The sequence below is a fragment of the Anomalospiza imberbis genome, chromosome Z (assembly GCF_031753505.1).
Source record: "Anomalospiza imberbis isolate Cuckoo-Finch-1a 21T00152 chromosome Z, ASM3175350v1, whole genome shotgun sequence".
Classification (NCBI taxonomy): domain Eukaryota; kingdom Metazoa; phylum Chordata; class Aves; order Passeriformes; family Viduidae; genus Anomalospiza; species Anomalospiza imberbis.
Genome location: NC_089721.1, coordinates 66149130 through 66168452, shown reverse-complemented (window position 1 = coordinate 66168452; position 19323 = coordinate 66149130). Strand labels below are relative to the sequence as shown.

The following is a 19323-nucleotide window of genomic DNA, read 5'->3' as shown; positions in this document are numbered from 1 at the left end:
CAAGGCTGAAATCACAAATTAATGTTCTTTAAACTCTATTCCTAGACTAAATAAAGCTCAAAAATAATACTGCCTGCTTTCACCGTACACACATAGTTCCACAGCATTTCGTAATAACATTTGGTACAAACTTGTATAAAGTTGATCTTTTAATCTTTCATTGCTGGTGCAATAGGATCTTCAAAATTGTTTAAGAGTTTGATGTTTATAAGACAGTTAATAGTCCCCAAGGTAAAGCACTCCAGTCAATATAGTTGTCAAACACGTTCCCTTACATAAGTGAAACAGAATTAATAAGGTATTGAACTACTGTTCCTGTGGGACAATCAGTACAGCAATAAAAACTATTACTTAAAATCAGTATTTTGATTTTGCTACTCTGCATTTACTGGAGAAAGACTGATGCCAAAGAAATTGTAGAAATAAAATGTGTCCTTTGGTTCAAAGTACTGCTGTGATCACTGTTAGAACAATGTCCCGTTTTTCATGACTGTACTGGTTATTGGAATTGCTAATTGCACCACAACTGCCCACATTCTGTTTGTAAAAGTCTGCTTATCAGCTATTATCCCAGGCACCCCAGATTTATAAAGATATCTACTCAAGGGTATACTTTTAACATGTGAATTTAAGTTCAGTATTTAAAACTCACTAAAATTAGATCAGAGATTTTACTGTTCTCAGTAGAAACCAAAACTATCCTAATATCATAATCTCATAATACTTATATATTTACTCTGCAAATGTCTCAAAAGAAAGATACTAATTGAAATAATTCCAACTTAGCCATGAAAAGTAAAAGCCAGGTGAGTGAAATTACCTTCTCATGAACAGTTTTCCAACTTCACTAGGAATACAAGTGATAAACATACATATCAAAAATCCACCTAGAAGTAATTGAAATTACTGGGGCTCATAAGTTAACAAATCCTTAACTTTTTCAAAGTGAATACATTTCTATCAATTGAAGGACTCAGAAGATGAATCATCAGTAAAGCTTGCCCTAAAAATGGAAGATGAGTTGCAGTATACTGCATACAACCACTCCACTTTAGGCCACCAGTCCACAAAAATTCCCAATTCTTAGCAATGCAATAGATGTGTTTTCTAGCCACTTCTTTTTTTTTAAACAATTAATCTCAGCAGTAAAAGAGAAACCATACAGAAAATAACAAAAGTTTTGTCTTATGTGCTTTATATAAAAAGCTTTATGAGTTTAGAAATGCTTATGGTTCACTTGAATATGTTTACACACAATCAGGAATGATCTTGAATATTTATCAATCATGGCGTTCATAAGGAGTATCTGTATGTACATTGATAAGATACTATAGCTACATGCAATAGTTCAAGAAACCCAAAATTAACTCAGTAATCTCACACACCCTGAATCTAAAGTTAAGGTAACACACACTTCTTTAAAACTGCCTTTTTATTTTCTGTAAGTTGCTCTTAAGAGATTAAAAAGGAGCATGGTACTTCATCACCTGAAAAAAAATAGTATGAATGTATCTTATATAGTTAGAATATCTTTTAAATAGAGTTAAAATTTTATAAGCATAAAAATCCAAAACCAGATTATTACATTGACTTCATATAAGGATAAAATTTAAGACAGCATTGCAACTATTCAAGTGAACCTTGTACCTCTCTTTTTGAGATATTGCAAAAGACAAGTTCACACATCTTGGAAAAGGCATATGCAGGACAAAAGGTGGTGTCATTTTCTCTTCTCAGAATGATTGTTCTTTTATTTCTGAGTTGTTAGCCCATTACAAAAGGATCTGCATTTATTGGAAAGAAACACACGCAAACTAAGGCTAACTTAGGTATGTGCGACAAGTTAAATACACAGTTTGTCAAGAGAACCTCAGAAGGGAAATGAGCATGAAAAGTCTGGGTTTATTCCAGACTGTATCCTGTTGGCATACAGTGAATTTTGGTTGCTGCTTTTAAGAAAAGTCATCAACTGGGAAGCTATCATCCCAGAAATTCCCCTCAAGTTAGAAAACAAAAGCGGGAATCAGAAGTATTTGCAAGGTATCACCCACTAACTCCTAAAGGCATAGAAGTTTGGCAAACTTCTGAAATACCCACTAAATTGCTGAAATACCCACAAATACACTAATGAATATCACAACCACCTGAAATGTCAGTGCTCACAGGAGTCACACACCTGGGAAACAACAACATTTTAGTAGTTACCCCACAGCACCAGCCAAGTATTTGGAAAACACAAAGAACCACTTCCATTCAGACCAAAACAAGATCAAGAGTTGTCATATCCTTTTCCTGTAATGCAACAAGGAAGCAGTTATGCACTCAACACATGCAAGTAGTTAGGAAGGCAGTTCAAATGATTCCATACAGAGGCTCCATTCCATATACTCTGGAAAAACTTGAGCTTACCAAAATGCTTGCTTTGGAAGCTATAAATAGTATACTTTGTAGGCATCTCTTAATCTTTGCTCAAGAAATCCATTATCAGGAAGTGCTGTGGCGGACACTGCACTGCATTCTACTGATTCAGCTGTTTCGAGTGATTCTCATGAAAGACAAGTACTGCTCATGTGGCACTGATCTACTGAGCGACACCTTCTTGTACATTTTGAGACCTACATTTTGAGATCTTACATTCTTTTAATCTCTTAGTCTGTGGGAAGGGAACAAGAAACAATGAAGGATTTTTCTTGTTCTGCTTTTCTCCACAGTAGAGAACACAAAGTTATTTAAAAAAATTAACTCGAGTGATGTCCAGTGACAAGGAAGTCTATAGCAATTTAAGGGGCCTTGACAGGGTCAGGATTTCACACTGCATTTTTCTTCCATGGCTACCACCTCAAATAGAGAAACTATTCCCTTTGATAGCACAACTATATTTATTCATCTATTCATGTATCCTTTATGAAGGGAGGACACTGGCTATTTACTTGCATACTATGAAGAAGTTCAATTTCTAGTGGTTAAATTTAAAAACTAAACAAATCAAAACTTGAGGAAAGGTGATGAATCCAAGAGGAAATCCAACCCAGAATTTTAAGCATGTGTGTCCTGTGCCAGATATGGTGCAGTTACACCTTAATGTTTTTACACAAAATAGCCTTGTTATAAATAGATAAATTATCACTATTTGATTATTAAGCTGGCTTTCCTTTTTTCTTGGGTGGACCTTTGTAGCCTTTAGCCTTTCTTCGCAAGTTTCTCCGATCTACAATGGGTACCTCAATTTCTGCTTCCTCAGAGCTGCTGTCAGCAGCCCGCTCTGCCACTGTCTGCGTGTAATGATCTGTCTGCTCTGTAGACTCTTCTGAGGGCTCTTCCAACTGGTTCTTCTGTGCTTCCTGTCCAGAAGGCTGCTGAAAAGAAACACCTTCAAGTTCAACCATTACCAAGGAGCTCTGACTCAAGGCAGCAGGTGCCTCCTGCGAGTTGTGCCCTGCTTCCTCATTTTGATCTTCTAATGAGGAAGGGAGGTTTTCAGAAACAGATTCTTCTGCTGCTTCAGTTACTACAGAGTTGGGCAGGCCATTGTCAGAAAGCTCTTCCTTTGATGCAGAAGCAGCTGCATTTTCAGTGCTGGCCTTTTCAAATTCTTGCTGTTCTTCAGTGCCCTCCTTCTCTACTGATGTAACTTCTTCAGTCAACATTTCTGAATCATTTTCATTTAAAACCTGTGGGTGGACGAAAACAATCAAAAGGGCAATTAGTTGAAGGTAAAATACACTGAACAACTACTGCCCCTAGCTATTAACCTCAGAGGATAATTTGGCATTCAGCAGGTTTTTAATTCTACACACATAACTTGACAAAACAGTCCTTCTTCTAGCACAAGACTATTTTGTGACCTGCATTTCATATCCAGAGTTTCTCTCTGATTTTCTAACTGTTCAAAAGAGTTGAGTAATTTGAGGTACAGAAAAAGCACTCTGATATTAATCCCAAAGGAAAAATATTAATTTAGACAAATACAATTATTGCTTTGCTAGCATATAATAATCTGCTTTTGCACCGTAAATAAGAAAACAGTAAAACCTGTGTTCTGAAAGCAAAGGCATTTTAGCACTAGTTAATTAGTTAAATGTTAGTATATTCTCCTTATGGATTTACATCATCTGGCCTAATAATTGTTTCTCCCAATAGTTTCACACAATGTTAGGGGCTACTTTCTGTTACTTAAAAAAAGCAAAAAATCCCTGCAAGATAAGTACACTTTGAAGTAAAAATAACTTCACATTTTGTTTCAGTTCCCTCACCTTCTCTGATTCAGTGTCTTCTGGGGGTTTTGCTGGAGCATCAAGGGTCAATGGAACAAATGGCATTACAGGTTCTTTTCCTTGATTCTCAGACGGGAATTTTGATTCGCCACTTGGCACTTCATTTACCATCTCCCCTTCAGCTATGAGTGAGGTCTTACCAGTTTCTTCTGCTACCTCACCATTAAGAGGGTCTGATGGCATTTCCTAAAAAAAAAAAAAAATTTAAAAAAATTATATTTTTAAGTAAATCATGCCCAGCAATTGTTCCCCAGCACTCATGGATGTACATGGGATCTAAATTTGCAGCTTTATGTGAGAAGCAGATAGCTCAGATATCCAGAATTGTGTGCTAAGAAGGCAGAACTTAATGCAGATTAGCTAACTTAGCCAGAGTATTAGTTTGTTGTTACCACCTGCACTAAATACATGACCATAGCTTACAGTCAGGAGCCAAGACAAGAGGTTTTTAATGCATGTCTTATGCATCCTGCAGTCATTCCTTGAACCCAACATGTGTTAGGTCCACTTTCTCATCCATCAGTAAGAACATAAAACCCTGAGGGCATTGCTAGGCACAAAGAATATTCAGAAATTTAAATTTAAGTTGTTAACAAGGCAAAGCTAAAAGCTGCACTTAAAGTTGATGTTTAAATCCAACAGGCAAGTTTTAAGTAGAGAAGTAAAAAGAGCCAATAGAAGTCACTGAAGCATACCAGGTACTGATGTCTTCAAAAAACTTTTTTTAAAAATTAGAGATACTGGGTCAGATCTTGACCTTATCCCAGTTGTCTGTAATTTCTTGTTAGGAGAAATCAATGAAGAAAATTAGGATGGTAGACAAGCTAGAAAGTCATCTTACTGAAGATCCTATAAACTCTATTGTTCAAAATACGTACAGTATTCCCTGAAACTAATTATCTACTAGCCTTAACTTCTCAGATACACTTCTTAATGAAGTACTGCTGCAAAAAATCAATGAGAATCACATAGAGCACGGTAGCAAGGACCATATTTAACAGAAACTGTAGCTGTATTCCAAACTTATCTGCTATTGCCATCCCCTCCAGCTCACCTCTGTCTCACTTTGTTTCTCAGAGGGTGATACATGCACTTCTGCTTCTAATGAAGACTGGTCCTCATTTTCATCAATTATTTCCTCATCCATCTCAACAGTATCCACCTTAGGCACTTCTACTAAGTCTTCAGAGCTTTCAGATTTGTGGGCAAGAAGTTCCGGCCTGTAGCAGATATTAAGATATATCTTTCAGATTAATACATAATTTTGGTGATCTCAGCACAGAAATTCTTTCATGACCAATTATGTAGTGCATGCTGGCCATATAAAATACAAATCAAAAAAACTAAATGCATCTAAAAATGGCTAACTCCTCATTAGGAAAAAAAATTAATAAGAACTAGGAAAACTACTTTGGCAATTATAAAATTATATCTGTCTCACTTCCATTTTACGGGAAAGAAATCTGAAGTTTCTCTAAGTTTGTTATTTTAAATTTAGAAAGCAGTGATGCATTACATATTTGAAAGCTACAAAGAGTTCAGAAAAACAGCAATTTCTTTTTCTCCCCATCCCCACTGTAGAAACAGTTTCAAATTATGGAATTATGAAAACTACTATATTTGTATAATCACTGAAAATACAGATATTACAAAGACCATGACTGGAAAATAACTCAAGGCAATAAACACATCATGGGTGAATAAGTTGCCATCAGCTAGCGGTTACATTAGCAAATATCTAAAGATGAAGTGCTGATGCACTGCCCCACTACTGCAGGGTAGTAACAGTACCTCAAATATTCAGTTCTCATTTTTGAGATTATAAAGTTTAGATGAACTGGAACTATTACATACAAGCAAAGAAAAAAGTGCATGCAAAAGGAGTCTACTTTGTGATCACATAGCAAGGCAGTACTGGAGGGTCTTATCCTACATGCCAGTCTTGAGATGAAAGTAGGACTCCATAGGAAAGTGCACAACAGAAGACCAGTGTCATTTGTTGGTGTGCATGGAAAGCAAATACCAAGCTCATATGCTGTTCTGATGCCTTCATTTTAGAATTCCTCTTAGCTCTGCTAAAAAACACCATGTAACACATCTTGTGTAACAGCAACACTTCATTGCCTTAATTTTGCAATGCCCAAAATTTGACATTCAGTAGAATGTTAGTCCTCTCACATACGAACATTATTAGAAGTAACAGCATTTCTTAACCGGTGGCAGTATCAGGTGTGCCACTTGACCTGTTTGAACCAGCTTAGGGCAGTGCACTGACAGTGCAGCACAGCAATACAATATTTGTAATTCCACAGAGCAATTTAAACACAAAAATTAGGTGCTACCTAGTGGAAGGCCTCAACTGCACAAAAAAAATCCTCACAACTAATTATGTTTAAAGAAGCCTCAAGTCACAAGCTTGAGTGATTTCCTAGAAAATAATCAATTTACCTTCAGTTTGTCAAAAGAGGTTTTAGGGGTTGAAGTGGGCTTCTTTGGAAGAGAATGAGAGAGAGACATACACATGGAGCAGGGTGGGGTGGGCACAGTGTGTCTATGAGGAAGGGGCTATTTGTTTACTTAAAATAGATATTCTGAATGGAAAGCCGGTACAAATTAATACTCCAAGCCCTGTCCTGTCAGCACCGTTATGGCACACAAGTCATACTACAAGTCATCCACATCTGACTGTTGTTACACACATTAACATCATTTAAACTGGAAATTGTTTTGGGCTCTTTTCAGGGTGTTAGATCAGATATGATGGTTTAAAATACTATCTGAACAAAGGGCTTTCCTTTGAAGACATGGTCTCTATAACACTTGTTATTAGATGACAAGCAGCAACCAGCTCCCCAGCTGAACAGCCAGACTATATTTTACTGCAATATATCAACTGTAACAAGAAATGGGGATGGGATACCTCCTCAAAGACCACATAGAGTATTATGGATATAAGTCCAGATATATTATCTCAAGAAACTGTGCTGTGAATACAAATATTTTTACCATTGTACAGATTCAGTTAAAACAGGACACTTTCAGCCTTCACTCTTTTCTTATTATTTCTAATATACTGAGCTTTCACAGGTACTACATTTTGGTGCAACCACTCTTCAAATGATGTCTCACTTTTCTCTCTTCCCAGCTTGCATTAGACTTTACTTTTACTAATTTTAAAATCAAGCAAGTAGAGTAGACAGAAAGGAGAAGAAATACCAGTTGCACACCTTGAGACACTAATGTAGTTCATGGCTGCCCAAGCAACAATGTTAGAAATCAGTAAAAATGGGCTCCTGGTACCTGCTTTTGGACATTTGAAGAGCATTTTCCTCATCTCGTTGGGCAGTTTCAAGTCCAGGTTTCTGTCTATATTTACTTAGCTTCTGACGTTTTAAATGACTGCTTCGTGTCCAGATGGAAACATGAGTTGCATTAGGGTCTTAGGAGAATAACACAAAAAAATTTCAAGTGAACAAATTCAGTCTACATATGACCTCTCCACCCAAAATAGTTCATGAAAGAAATTGAGTGCCACTAAACCAGCATTTCATTGTGGTACTTTTTTTCTGGATATTATCTTTACCAAGACTCATAACAATTTTATCTGAATTCCTCTAAAACATTTATGAGTTGAATCTCAGCACCTTAGAGGAAAGCATGTTTTTATATCCATTTTACAGATGAATGAAGTAAAATAGAAAGCTGTAAAATAGCCTGCAAAACTATCCATCTAGAATAATTGCAATACTGATAATCAAGGTTATTTTTACCTTCAGATGTGCTTGCATGGACATCTGTTGATTCTTTACCTTTTTGAGAGTCAGCCTGTGGAACAAAAGCAAAGCTAATGTTATTCTAAAATTTTCTGAATTTACTAAAATACCTTCATCATCCTACCTATGGTTGCACCTTTCTAAAGCACTATTTCATAGTAATGATCCGTTAAAACAATGGCTAAAACAATTCTTACTTTATAGCTAAGTCTTCTGTCTCAACAAATTTAATATTTTTTAAAAGTTATCTTTATGTCATGGATAACTAGTTTTTCTGTTTTTTACTTCTGGCCTCAATGTAGAGGACAAGATTTGAAAGTGACCTGTCACTATAAACAATACTACCAAGATGTTTTCCTAACAGTTCTGCTTATAACAAGTGTCCACACAATTCAATTATAGGAACCTCTTTCTGTTTGATTCCCCTTTCTGTATAAACCCAAGGGACTACACTGCACTGGTTGGCAAAATTTAATTGCAAAATCTTATTTTTATACTTTTATCCTGTTGTATAGTTTTATTTTTATCATGACATCCAACAGAAAATGGCAACCCATGTAAAAAATAAGAAAAGCCAGAACTTAGTGATTCATCAGTAATGCACAGTCAGCACAAGAGGCTGCTTAGCTCCCTCTCCCTAGAACTTTTTTTGTCTCCCGTTTCTCCACACCATCCCAATACCTTAATTATTTTCTGCAAGTTAGCTGAGGATTCAGCACTTAATACAATAAAGTGAGTACAAGCTGTACACATTAAAATAAAATTAGGTACATTGTTTTTTCTTAGCTGCTAATAATAATCCGGAACAGCAATTACCAGCACCCTGGTTCACTTTTCCAGTCTCACTACCAATACTGTGGAAGAAGGCTAGCAAAAAGTGGCCATGTCTACATTCTACTATTTGAAGTAGTTTCAATTAAGTACTAAATACATAAGAATTTGTAAACTAACAGCAAATAATTCTAGAATCAAATTGCACAAAATGGGGAGCACTAAGTGAAAGGTAAAAGTTAAAGTTTGGAGATGTTTTTTCATGGTTTCGGGGAAGGTGGGGTATTTTATTTTCTTAGGTGGTCCAACAATTTTCAAACCATTGCAGAACTGCTTATAGATGGTGCAGATGCCAATTTTAGAGCTGCCAGCTGTTTTACCAAGCTATGAGGAGTTGGAACACTTTGGTATCTACAGTCTTGTCCTCTGGAAAAGGGCAAGAGGCAGGGCTTGACTTTTTAATTCACAGCAACAAAAATCAAAACAACTATCAGTCTTCTATTTTCTCCAGGTATATCCATATAGATCTATAACCAAAATATGTAAGTTTTCAGATAGTTTTGCTGATATGATCATTATTGGAATCTATCTAAAACTCAGAGATGAGGCTAGAGACACTCTTACAAATGAAAGACAAGTAAGAGTAACTGCATCCAGTCATTGAGAGATTAAAAACATCACTACTTTTCTGTCGATTTTGCTTTGGGAAATACCAATTTTCTCAATTGGGAAAACTTGACTTAAATTCTAAATATAAAGTTTAATATTAATATATGAGAGTATTGATTTAGCCATAATTTCCCATTTTTAATTAAAGCACTGACTTCTATGAAAGCATGGTTGTGTCAATAACACAGACAGTCCTTAAAGCATGCAAAATCCATGCTGATGGTATTTGGAGCTATGAATGACTGTCAAGCACATTCTGTGTGGTTTCAGAACACAAATAAAATAAAGGAAGAGCTTCATAATATTTAATGACCCAAACATATCCATGACCACATGTCTACGAGCAGCTGTAATCTGGTTGCTGTATCAAATACATGCAAAGAAAGCTGCGGTCTTTTTGTATGGACAATGTCTAACTCTCCATGCAAACTGAACATCAGCCATTATATTGAACTGTAACATGGATATGTACTTCTAAAACCCCTCTAAACAGTTTAATCTCAGAGACAGTTGAACTACTATCCTTTATGTAATCTGCTGGTAAACAGCTCAAATTAAAGACCCTGACAGCTGTGGCATAGACTCTCGACATGCATGGGGAAAATCCAGCTGCCCAAAAAAAACCCAATAAAAAAGCCAAAACCAAAAACAAAACCAAAACAAAAAAAAACACCAACCCATCTTAGACATTAGCATTACATCCACACAGAAAGTAACAAAGCTATTTATCTTTTATATACATTATGGCAAATTCAGTTATAATGATATGGGCAAAAATAATTTCTCATAACTGTTTTTCCAGTAACAATATACTAAAAAAAAAAAAAAAAAAAAAAAATGTAACAGACTGTGTACCCACACTTAGTTGTGTTTCTGCCTCAGTCCTTGGTCCACCTGCTTCAGATACTGCAGACTGACAAAAATTGTCCTCTGCTTGCAAACTCTTATTTTCCTTCTTTGAGGTTTCTGCTGTGAAGATATAAAAGAGTAAACAGAGCAAGAGAAAATTAGTACCTTTATATAACAACTGTTTGTCCTGCTTTCAGGGATTTCAGAGGTACTTTTCTTCCTAATAGCTCATACAGTGCTCTGTCTTGAATTTAGTGTGAGATAACACATTGATGTTTTAATTGTGCTGAATGAGGGTTACCCTAACTCATGGACTTTTCACTTTCTTATGCTGAGTGAGCAGGTGCACAAGAAGCTGGGGACAAGACACAGCCAGGAGAACTAACCAAAGAAATATTCCACACCACGTTCTTAAGCCCAGTGCATGAACTGGGAGGGGCTAATCACTGCAACTGCATTGTGTATCAGTTCTCTCTCTTGGGTTTCATTTTTCTGTTTTTGTTGTCTCCCTTCTCATCATGATTATTGTTTTATTATGTTTCTGTTTAATTCAATTATTAAACTGTTCCTGTCTCAATCCCAAGGTTTTACATTTTTTTCAGATTATCTTCCCCACCCCACTAAGGTGGGGGACAAGCAGAGTGTGGCACTTAGTTGCTTGTCAAGTGTGAAGGAAAGGCCTTCAAGGAAGACATTCCATGTCACCCAGGCAAGTGGACCATCATGGACAGAGAGGTGTCTAGTACCTGAAGTAGCTAGCTGTGCTAGAGATTATTTGTTATGAGCCAAAGAATGTGCAGTCACATACAGATCAAGACAAAGCCCAATGTACATAATCCACATGGTAGATATTTGTATATGTAGCACATCATCATCATCATGTGTGCATTGGCATTAATGACCTAGAGAGATGAAGAAGTATCCACGGTGGATGAAGTGGTTTGCTAACTCTGGGAATACAAAGAAAATCTCTCTTCCCACCTATGGACTTGCCTCTCAGCTGTGAAAAAATCTGTTCCAAAAGTATGAAAAACAGCTCCAGGAGTTACAGCAACAAAAAGAAGACAGGTTCTACTCCCCACCTGTACAGACAAGTATCGCAGCTATTAAGAGAGTATTCTTTTGCCCAAAAAAAGAGGATAAAGGGTACACATCACGGTTTTTAAAGTTCTATGGGACCACAGAAAGGATATTAAAAAATGAGATGGAAAATCCACCTCCACCCTATAGGCATGAACTGCAAGGAAAAACAATCACAAATGTGGATTCTTACAGGAAAATTGCTGCTCCAGTCAGCAATTCCCCAGACAGAATGGAATGGCTAATCTTACTCCTGATTCTGTGGTAAAGAATTCTAATCCTTTTTCACAAGAAGTGGGTGGAGAATTCAATATCCAGTACTAGAGGGCCCTGCCTCCTGTCAATGGCAGAAGATGATTAGTTAAGTTCACTGGAATGTGAGGACCCAGTATCCTAGAATGTCAAACCCATAAGAGCACAAGGCTCTAATAGACATTAGTGCACAGTGTGCCATAATGCCATCATGCTATAGAGGGCAATAACCCATTTGTAGTTCTGGAGTGGCAGGGAGGTCCCAACAGCTGACTATAATGGAGGCTGAAACTAGCCTGACTGGGAATGAGTGGCAAAAGCATGTCACTGTGACTGGCCCAGAGATTCTGTGCATCTTTGGCACAGACCATTTCAGAAGAGGATATTTCAGGGACACAAAAGGGTAGCATTGCACTTTCACTACATCTGCCTTGGAGATAGGGGAAATTAAGCATCTGTCTGCCTGGCATTTTGTCTCAGAGGACCCTTCTCTTGTGGAGCTGTTGAAGAATAACAGGTGCCAGTCACTACCACAATGGTGCACCAGCAGAAATACTGCACCAACTAGGTTGTCCAGGAATCTTGAAAGTGATTAAGGACTGGCCTGAAAATATTTTGTAATATCACTAGATGAGTTGACTCATACTGAAGAGGACTCACTGTGTAATAAATTACCAGAAAATGAGAAGAAATATGCCTTATATACTGATTGTTCTGTCACATTGTTGGGAAGGATCAGAGATCGAGTCTCCTACAACAAGTTGCTGTAGGAGAAGGCGAATCAAGTGAGTTTGCAGAAGTAAGGGCCATCCAGCTGGCTTTAGACATTGCTGAATGAGAAAAATGACTGTTATTTTAGTTCTATACTGACATCTGTAGTGGCAAATGCCCTGTGGGGTGGTTGCAGTGATGGAAGCAGAGTAACTGGCAGCAAAAAGGTAAGGCCATCTGAGCTGCCACATTGTGACAAGATCCTGCTGTCTAGGTGGAGGACCTGGTTGTGATAGTACTTTACATAGAGACTGATCATCCAAGAAATGGGCCACAGAGGAACATCAGAACAACCAGAAAGTGCATCAGGCTGCTAAGATTGAAGCGACTCAGGTGGATCAGAATTGTCAACAGAAGGGAACATTATTTCTACCTTGGTGCACCCATGACACCTCAGACAATCAAGGATGATTAATTTTATGTGGACACATGATCCAGGGGTGGACTCAACCATGGACACAATTTCACAGATTATCCATGAATGTGAAACATGCCCTGCAATTAAACAGGTCAAGTGGTTAAAGCCTCTCTATTATGGAGAATGACAACTGAAATAGAAATATGAGGAGACTGGGCAGATAGACTACATCATACTCCCCCAAAACTCCAGGGAAAAATGTCATGTACTCATAATGGTGGAAGCAACACCTAGAGAGGAGACAATATAGCCTGAACCCCATGCCACCATCAGAAACAGTGGGCCTTAAGAAGAAAACATTAAGAAGATGGCAGGGTGTCCCAGAAGTTCCAGAATAAGGGAGTGGGATTAATTTCCTAAACAGCTTTGTAGACAACTGGGGCAAAGACCATGGCATTGAGTGGGATTATCACATTCCTTGTCATGTGCCTCAGAAACAGCCTCCAGAAAAATTAAATGATACAACAGGCTGTTACCCATTTAACCTGCAGCAGTGGGTGGCAGGACCTCCAAATATTGGGACACACATTTAACAGAAGCCACCTGTTAAGTAAACCCTAGGGAATCTGACAGTCAGTCTGACACAGCAGAATCCAAACTTCCCCACATTGTAGAAAGGGATACATTTCCTGTAGTGTGCATAAACAGGCAAAGTCTGGGTTATTCCTGCTTCATGAAAAGGCAAAATAATTTCTGGAATAGAGTTTGCGCAAGCACTTTCTACTTAGCAGGTAATACAGGAAGATGGGAAAGTCCATTGCATTCCTTATGGGGATTAGATTTTGGGTGTTGAGTAGCCAATAAATTTAATTGCATGATTTTAATTGCCATATAACACTTTTTACTGTCTCTATCATGGTTATATGCCTGTCACTGAACTGGGTACCTCCCAGCACTTGTTTTCACCATTTTGAATTTGGGGATCAGAACCTGATTCCCATTCAATTGCCATATCAAAGGTATTACAGTAAAAATCACCCAGACCAATGAAGAATTAACTCTGTGAAATCAAACAAGTGCAGTGGTGACAGAAGCAGAATTGGTTCTAGCATGCAACAATCCAACTTGATGCAAAATCTTTTCTGCCCTGAAAGACTGTTACAACAGATGGAGCTCAAAGTCATGGACTAAAGGAACTCAACAGACGTTTTAGAGGGATGGCCCATAGACTAAAGCAATGATACATGTGTGTGATGCGTGCGTATGTGTCAGAAGACAGGACAGCTAATGGTGTACTGCAAAGAACAGAACATGGATATGACATAAAAGATACAGAAAATAAGGAGTGGATATCATCACATTTTCAGAAGGGATAGAATTATTTTTTCCCTAGTAGCTGGCACAGTGCTGCATTTTGAAGTCAGTAAGAGAATAATGTTGATACAACACTATTTTCATTGCTGCTGAGTAGTGATTACTCTTTGTGAAGGACTTTTCAGTTTCCCATGCTTTGCCAGTGAGCAGGTGCACAGGAGGATGGGAGGGACCATAGCTAGAACAGCTGACCTGAACTGGCCACAGGGATATTCCACAACAGAACATCATGTTCAGTATATTAACTGAGGACAATTGGCTAGAAGGGGCTGCTTGCCGATTGCCTCAGCACCTTATCAGCAGGTAGTGAGCAACTGCACTGTGCACCACTTCTCTCTCTTGGGGTTTATTTATCTGCTTTTGTCTCCCTTTTCGTTATTGTATTTTATCTTCTTTTTAATTATTAAACTGTTCTTATCTCAACCCAGAGGTTTTACTTTTTTTTTTTTCAGACTCTTCTTCTCATTTCACTGGTGGAGAAGAGGGTGAACAAACAGCTGCATAGTACTTAGCTGCCAGCTGGGGTTAAAACATGACACCATTCCAAATATGATCTCAAAGGTCTCAGGACAAATAGAAATCTTTCTGCTAGTCTCTACACAGTGTTCACAGAAGTCACTCTTGTACAGTATTTGTTCAACTTTTACAAAGTGTCAGAAAACAGCAAAACAAAGCATCCTTACCTGCAGTTTTGAGATTTTCCATTTGCACTATAGACATAATAGACTTTCTCTGGAACCAATCTCCTCCTCCCTCCACTTGCCACAAAAGGTTTTTATCCCCAGGGTACTTCTCAAGGTATTGCTTACAAGCTGAGCAAACACAAGAAAAACACTATATTATAGATACTATATACTCAGCTATACCTCAGTTTTTAAAGTTTATCTGAAATCAAATTATTTTGCAGTCTACCATTATACACAAATAACAACATAAAAAACTGTTTAATAAAATAGTATAGTCTGAAATAAACTTTGCTTTACCCTACACATCTTTCTTAATTAACCCTTTCTTAATATAGGTTTAAATACTTTCCATTATTATCTTGAATTGCAAAGAAAGATGAATGGGATTTTCTTCTTTTCCTAGAATCCACTTGGGATTTTTGCAACTTCACTAGTTACTGTTCCTGCCAACAACAAAACTCGACTCAGGACAGAAGGGTTCTTAAGCAGAGGATGTAACTGAGTGCTTTTTGTCACCTCACACTCTAGTAGGCACCTGTGACAAGCACTCTCTGGGAGGGCTAACATGTTACCATTGAATGGTTAAACACTATTCACTTCCACAGTATTTTCTGCGCCGCTGTCCTTCCATCTTTTTTCTCTCTATACATGTATCAAGCATACAGGTGAAGAGGCATTCATGCTTTGACCCTATTCTTTGGTCTTTGCTAGAAAAAGCTACCATTTTTCACCTGGTTCAATACTGATACACAATTTCAGAGCACAAGATCCCCACTGTGTCATTTCTTGACTACAAAAATGAATTAGTCATTAAATTCTGCTCAAGTAATTTTCCTCATTGAAGCCTAACAAAGCAGGTCTTATCAGATCCAGTGATAGTCTGTGGTGCTTGGAAAAGCAGAAAATTTCTACTGGTTAAGAAGGCCGCATAAAAATGTTCATAGAAGGGGCCCTGGCAAATGGCTTAAGAAGGAACATGCCTTGAGAAACAGGGCAAAAGAAATGTGCTTCTTGTCTGAACGCAGTCCCAAGAACATAGTTTCCGGAATCCATGTAATTTCCTGCATGACATAGTCCTCCTAGGTTGCTAATGGAAGAACCATATATGCTTTCCTTTTATTTTAGAACTGTGCCTTCTGATATGCAAGTTAAAGCAGAGCCTAGTATGTCCTCTGCACCAGAAATTCAGAGAAAGAATGAATTAACCTCATGGGGCTTAGGTGTGAGCAAGGAAAAGGTGCTACAAGGCAAATAGACATTACATCCCACACAGAAAAACCTTAGCCCATGCTACAGGTTTGGTGGGGGAAACGGGACAGTGGTAAACTTCACAGTAGCAGAAAGCCAACAGAACTTTTACATAGAGGATTAAAAATTGATTCAGGAACTACTTCATCTTACACAAATCAGGATTTTTAGTCTCCACCAAAGTGCAGAAAATTTAATGTAGAACATAAGGATGAGGCCACAAACATGGAGGCTGAATGACAATACTCATTTGGACATGAAAAGAAACCACAAAGACAATTAGAAGAAAAAATTAAAGAGCTTGCCTGTATACATGACAGATGACAGTGGATATCGTAGGCCAAGAGGCTCTTCAGTAAAGGAATCCACAAAGTCTTCCAACATGATTAACCCAGAGTCTTTCCCACGATGTTTCTTTCTAACAAACATTGTGTCTAGCACTGGCAACTTATATTTCTGATGAACAAGAGAGCTACAAACACTTCCTGAAATAATCAGAGGGAAAAAATATCCATGAGTATGGATGACATAACCGCATGCTGACTGACATGCTGCAGCATGGATTTCAGCATATGTAAATACAGACTTTTATAAGTTATAAAAATTCCAAACGATATAATAGTAAGCAAAAGTAAGGAAAGTTATAAAAATAATTTATAACTTTATTAAAAATAAATAATTTCAATTAGTCATTTATTAACTTTTTAAAGCAAGCTTCATAAGGTTTCCAAGATACATGAATAGAATAATGTAACAGAAAAAGTCTGTAGCACCAGAAAAGAGTAGACAAGACAGAAAGGAAAGGCTCACTTTGAAATCTCACTCTACACTTCTATTTGAAAGCTAGTAAAAATGGAGCTGAAAGTTGGAGGAGGGAATAGGAGAAAACAAAATTATTTCTTACACTTTTATGCTGATTACATAACTTCTCAGGACAAATTTGAAAAGTAATTCAGTTCTTGCTTAAAGACTGAAACAATGATTCCAATTTTTAAAATGAAGACACAAAAAACATGCTAGGACACTTTACATTGAAATTCTCCCATAAACAATATATTATCCTAAATTAAACAAACAGGAAACAGATGGTGACAACACATAAGTCCTTCAGCATCAGAGGATTCCAAGGATAACTATGAACTCAGCAGTGAGAAAAGGATGGCTTTATAATGGCATTAAGACAGTCCATTAACAGCCAATCCATTTTCAGGCCGTTCAGTGAATCTGTGAACCATGGCAAAGAGTTGCCCTCTTCTCTAGCAAGGCCAATGAGAAACAAAGATGTCTATACAATCCAGCTAGTCTTTGCAACCCTGTATTTTTTCCAACCCATGAACATACTTATTTTTGGGCCACAAAATTAATCGGAAGGCTGGAGCACTGCTCACATAAGGAAAGCTGGGGTTGTTCGGCCTAATTGTGGCCTTTCAGCATTTGACAGGAGCCTACAAGAAAGTTGGAGAGGGACTTTTTAAAAGGTCATGTAGTAATAGGATAAGGGCCAGTGGCCTTAAGCCACGGGAGAATAGATTTAGATTGGATATTAGAAGAAATGTTTTACTGCAAGGGTGGTGAGACTCTGGGACAGGTTGCTCAAAGAAGGTGTGAATGCTCCATCCCTGAAAGGGGAAGTTCAAACTATGAAGCTGTGAATGTCCCATCCCATGTTCATGCAAGGCTGAATGGGGTCCTAGTTTAGTGGAAGGTGTCTCCACCCATGGCAGGGGGGTTGAAACTAGATGGTCTTTAATGGTCCATTCCCACCAAAATCATTCTGTGATTCTATTATTATTTTCATTTTTCAAGCAAGGGAAACTTGAGCAGAGAGGTTACATTACTTGGGTACCCTTTGGGATGCCTAAAGAGCTCCACCGCTCCTCAAAATATGTATCTACAGAGTGGCCTTTTCCACATAGGCTACTCATTTGAGAGTACAACACACACTCAAATATGGGTGAAATTTTGAAAATTTTTTGAAAGAGAAGCCTTCCATTTTTGCTGACTGAAGACAAGCACAGTCCAATCCAAGTCCAACAATTGCTCTAGAGAAGAAAAAAAATGCTGTCGGGTATATCAAATTTCTTACAGTTTGAAATATATTTTGTAATTATGAAGCAATCTAAGAGCTTATCTAGCTAAAGCATATATTTATTTCAGCTAGAGATTTTCACAGCCATCTGATCTCTTATGACTGCAGGAAAACACCAACTCAATTAGGCCTGCAAGGCTTATAAAGCCTACTAATACAATATTCTTCAAACAAGCTATCTCCTCCCCTTTACTTCCCAAATCCCACAATCCTCAAATGTTGTACCTGTAGGTTTAACAGAATAGAACCCAATAGCCTCTCCTTTTTTCCACATGATCTTAGCATAATGGCTGCTACCATGACAGAGAAATGGGATCTCATTTCTTTCCATTTCTTGTGTTCGATAGATAATTCGATTTAGAACATAGAGAACAACTCTCTCTCCAACAGACTTCACCTAAGGGAACACAGAAAAAACATTTCAGAGGATTGGTCAGATTAGTTAATACCCATACATGAGAGACCTTATTTAACACAGCTGCAGAGAGATTTCAAGGGAAGGCTGTAAGTGCTAAAGCAGGGTGACTCTCTGAGGTTTCTTATAAGGCAAGAAGATGCTCAGAAGCTGTTGCAACAGGTTAAGGACGAATCACAACCACAGAGGATATTTCGTCTCTTCAGTGTCACTCCCAATCCAATGTGTAAAATCTGGGAGAAGGGCAGTGGACTGAGAATATTATGATCTAACTCAAACCTATGCTTGTACTTAAACACTCACCAAGCACAACAGCAGTACATCAGCCTCAGAATTCCCAGGCTAGCAGGTAACTGAAGTCTTACAAAGGAGAAATTATGAGCTTCAGGGTGGCAGGACTTGGCACACTCAATCACTCCTGATAGAGTGGCAGGCAACAGGACATGATGCAGTGAAAAAAGCTTTTACAACAGTTTCTGTGGCATGTAATAAGGGATTAAATATCCTTTATCTGTCCTACAGGGTTCCTTTCATATATGAAATTTGAGTTCACCACTATTCTACTTTTTGTGAAAGAAGGAGGAACCATGATCTATTCCAATCCTTAATCTCAGCTACCTCCCCTGTAAAAGATTTGGCTTTCCTGATTTTCCTACCATTAAGAATTATATAGAAAGCCAGGCTACATGCCAAACTCTCAAGAGAAAATCTTAA

At 37.8% G+C, this 19323-nt stretch overlaps 1 protein-coding gene across 1 annotated transcript in view; it reads right to left on the bottom strand.

The window, feature by feature from the left end:
• Nucleotides 1–2383: 2383 nt before the first annotated feature.
• FAM169A (family with sequence similarity 169 member A) overlaps nucleotides 2384–19323 on the bottom strand; it is a 34506-nt gene continuing 17566 nt past the window's right edge. Inside the window, exons 5-13 of the mRNA XM_068177046.1 lie at nucleotides 18420–18591; nucleotides 16411–16590; nucleotides 14855–14983; nucleotides 10347–10456; nucleotides 8045–8099; nucleotides 7575–7713; nucleotides 5329–5494; nucleotides 4254–4460; nucleotides 2384–3671 (exon numbers count right to left, since the gene is read on the bottom strand). Of these exons, the coding sequence (XP_068033147.1) occupies nucleotides 3138–3671; nucleotides 4254–4460; nucleotides 5329–5494; nucleotides 7575–7713; nucleotides 8045–8099; nucleotides 10347–10456; nucleotides 14855–14983; nucleotides 16411–16590; nucleotides 18420–18591 (1692 nt within the window). The 3' untranslated portion in view covers nucleotides 2384–3137. The remainder of the gene's footprint in view (nucleotides 3672–4253; nucleotides 4461–5328; nucleotides 5495–7574; nucleotides 7714–8044; nucleotides 8100–10346; nucleotides 10457–14854; nucleotides 14984–16410; nucleotides 16591–18419; nucleotides 18592–19323) is intronic.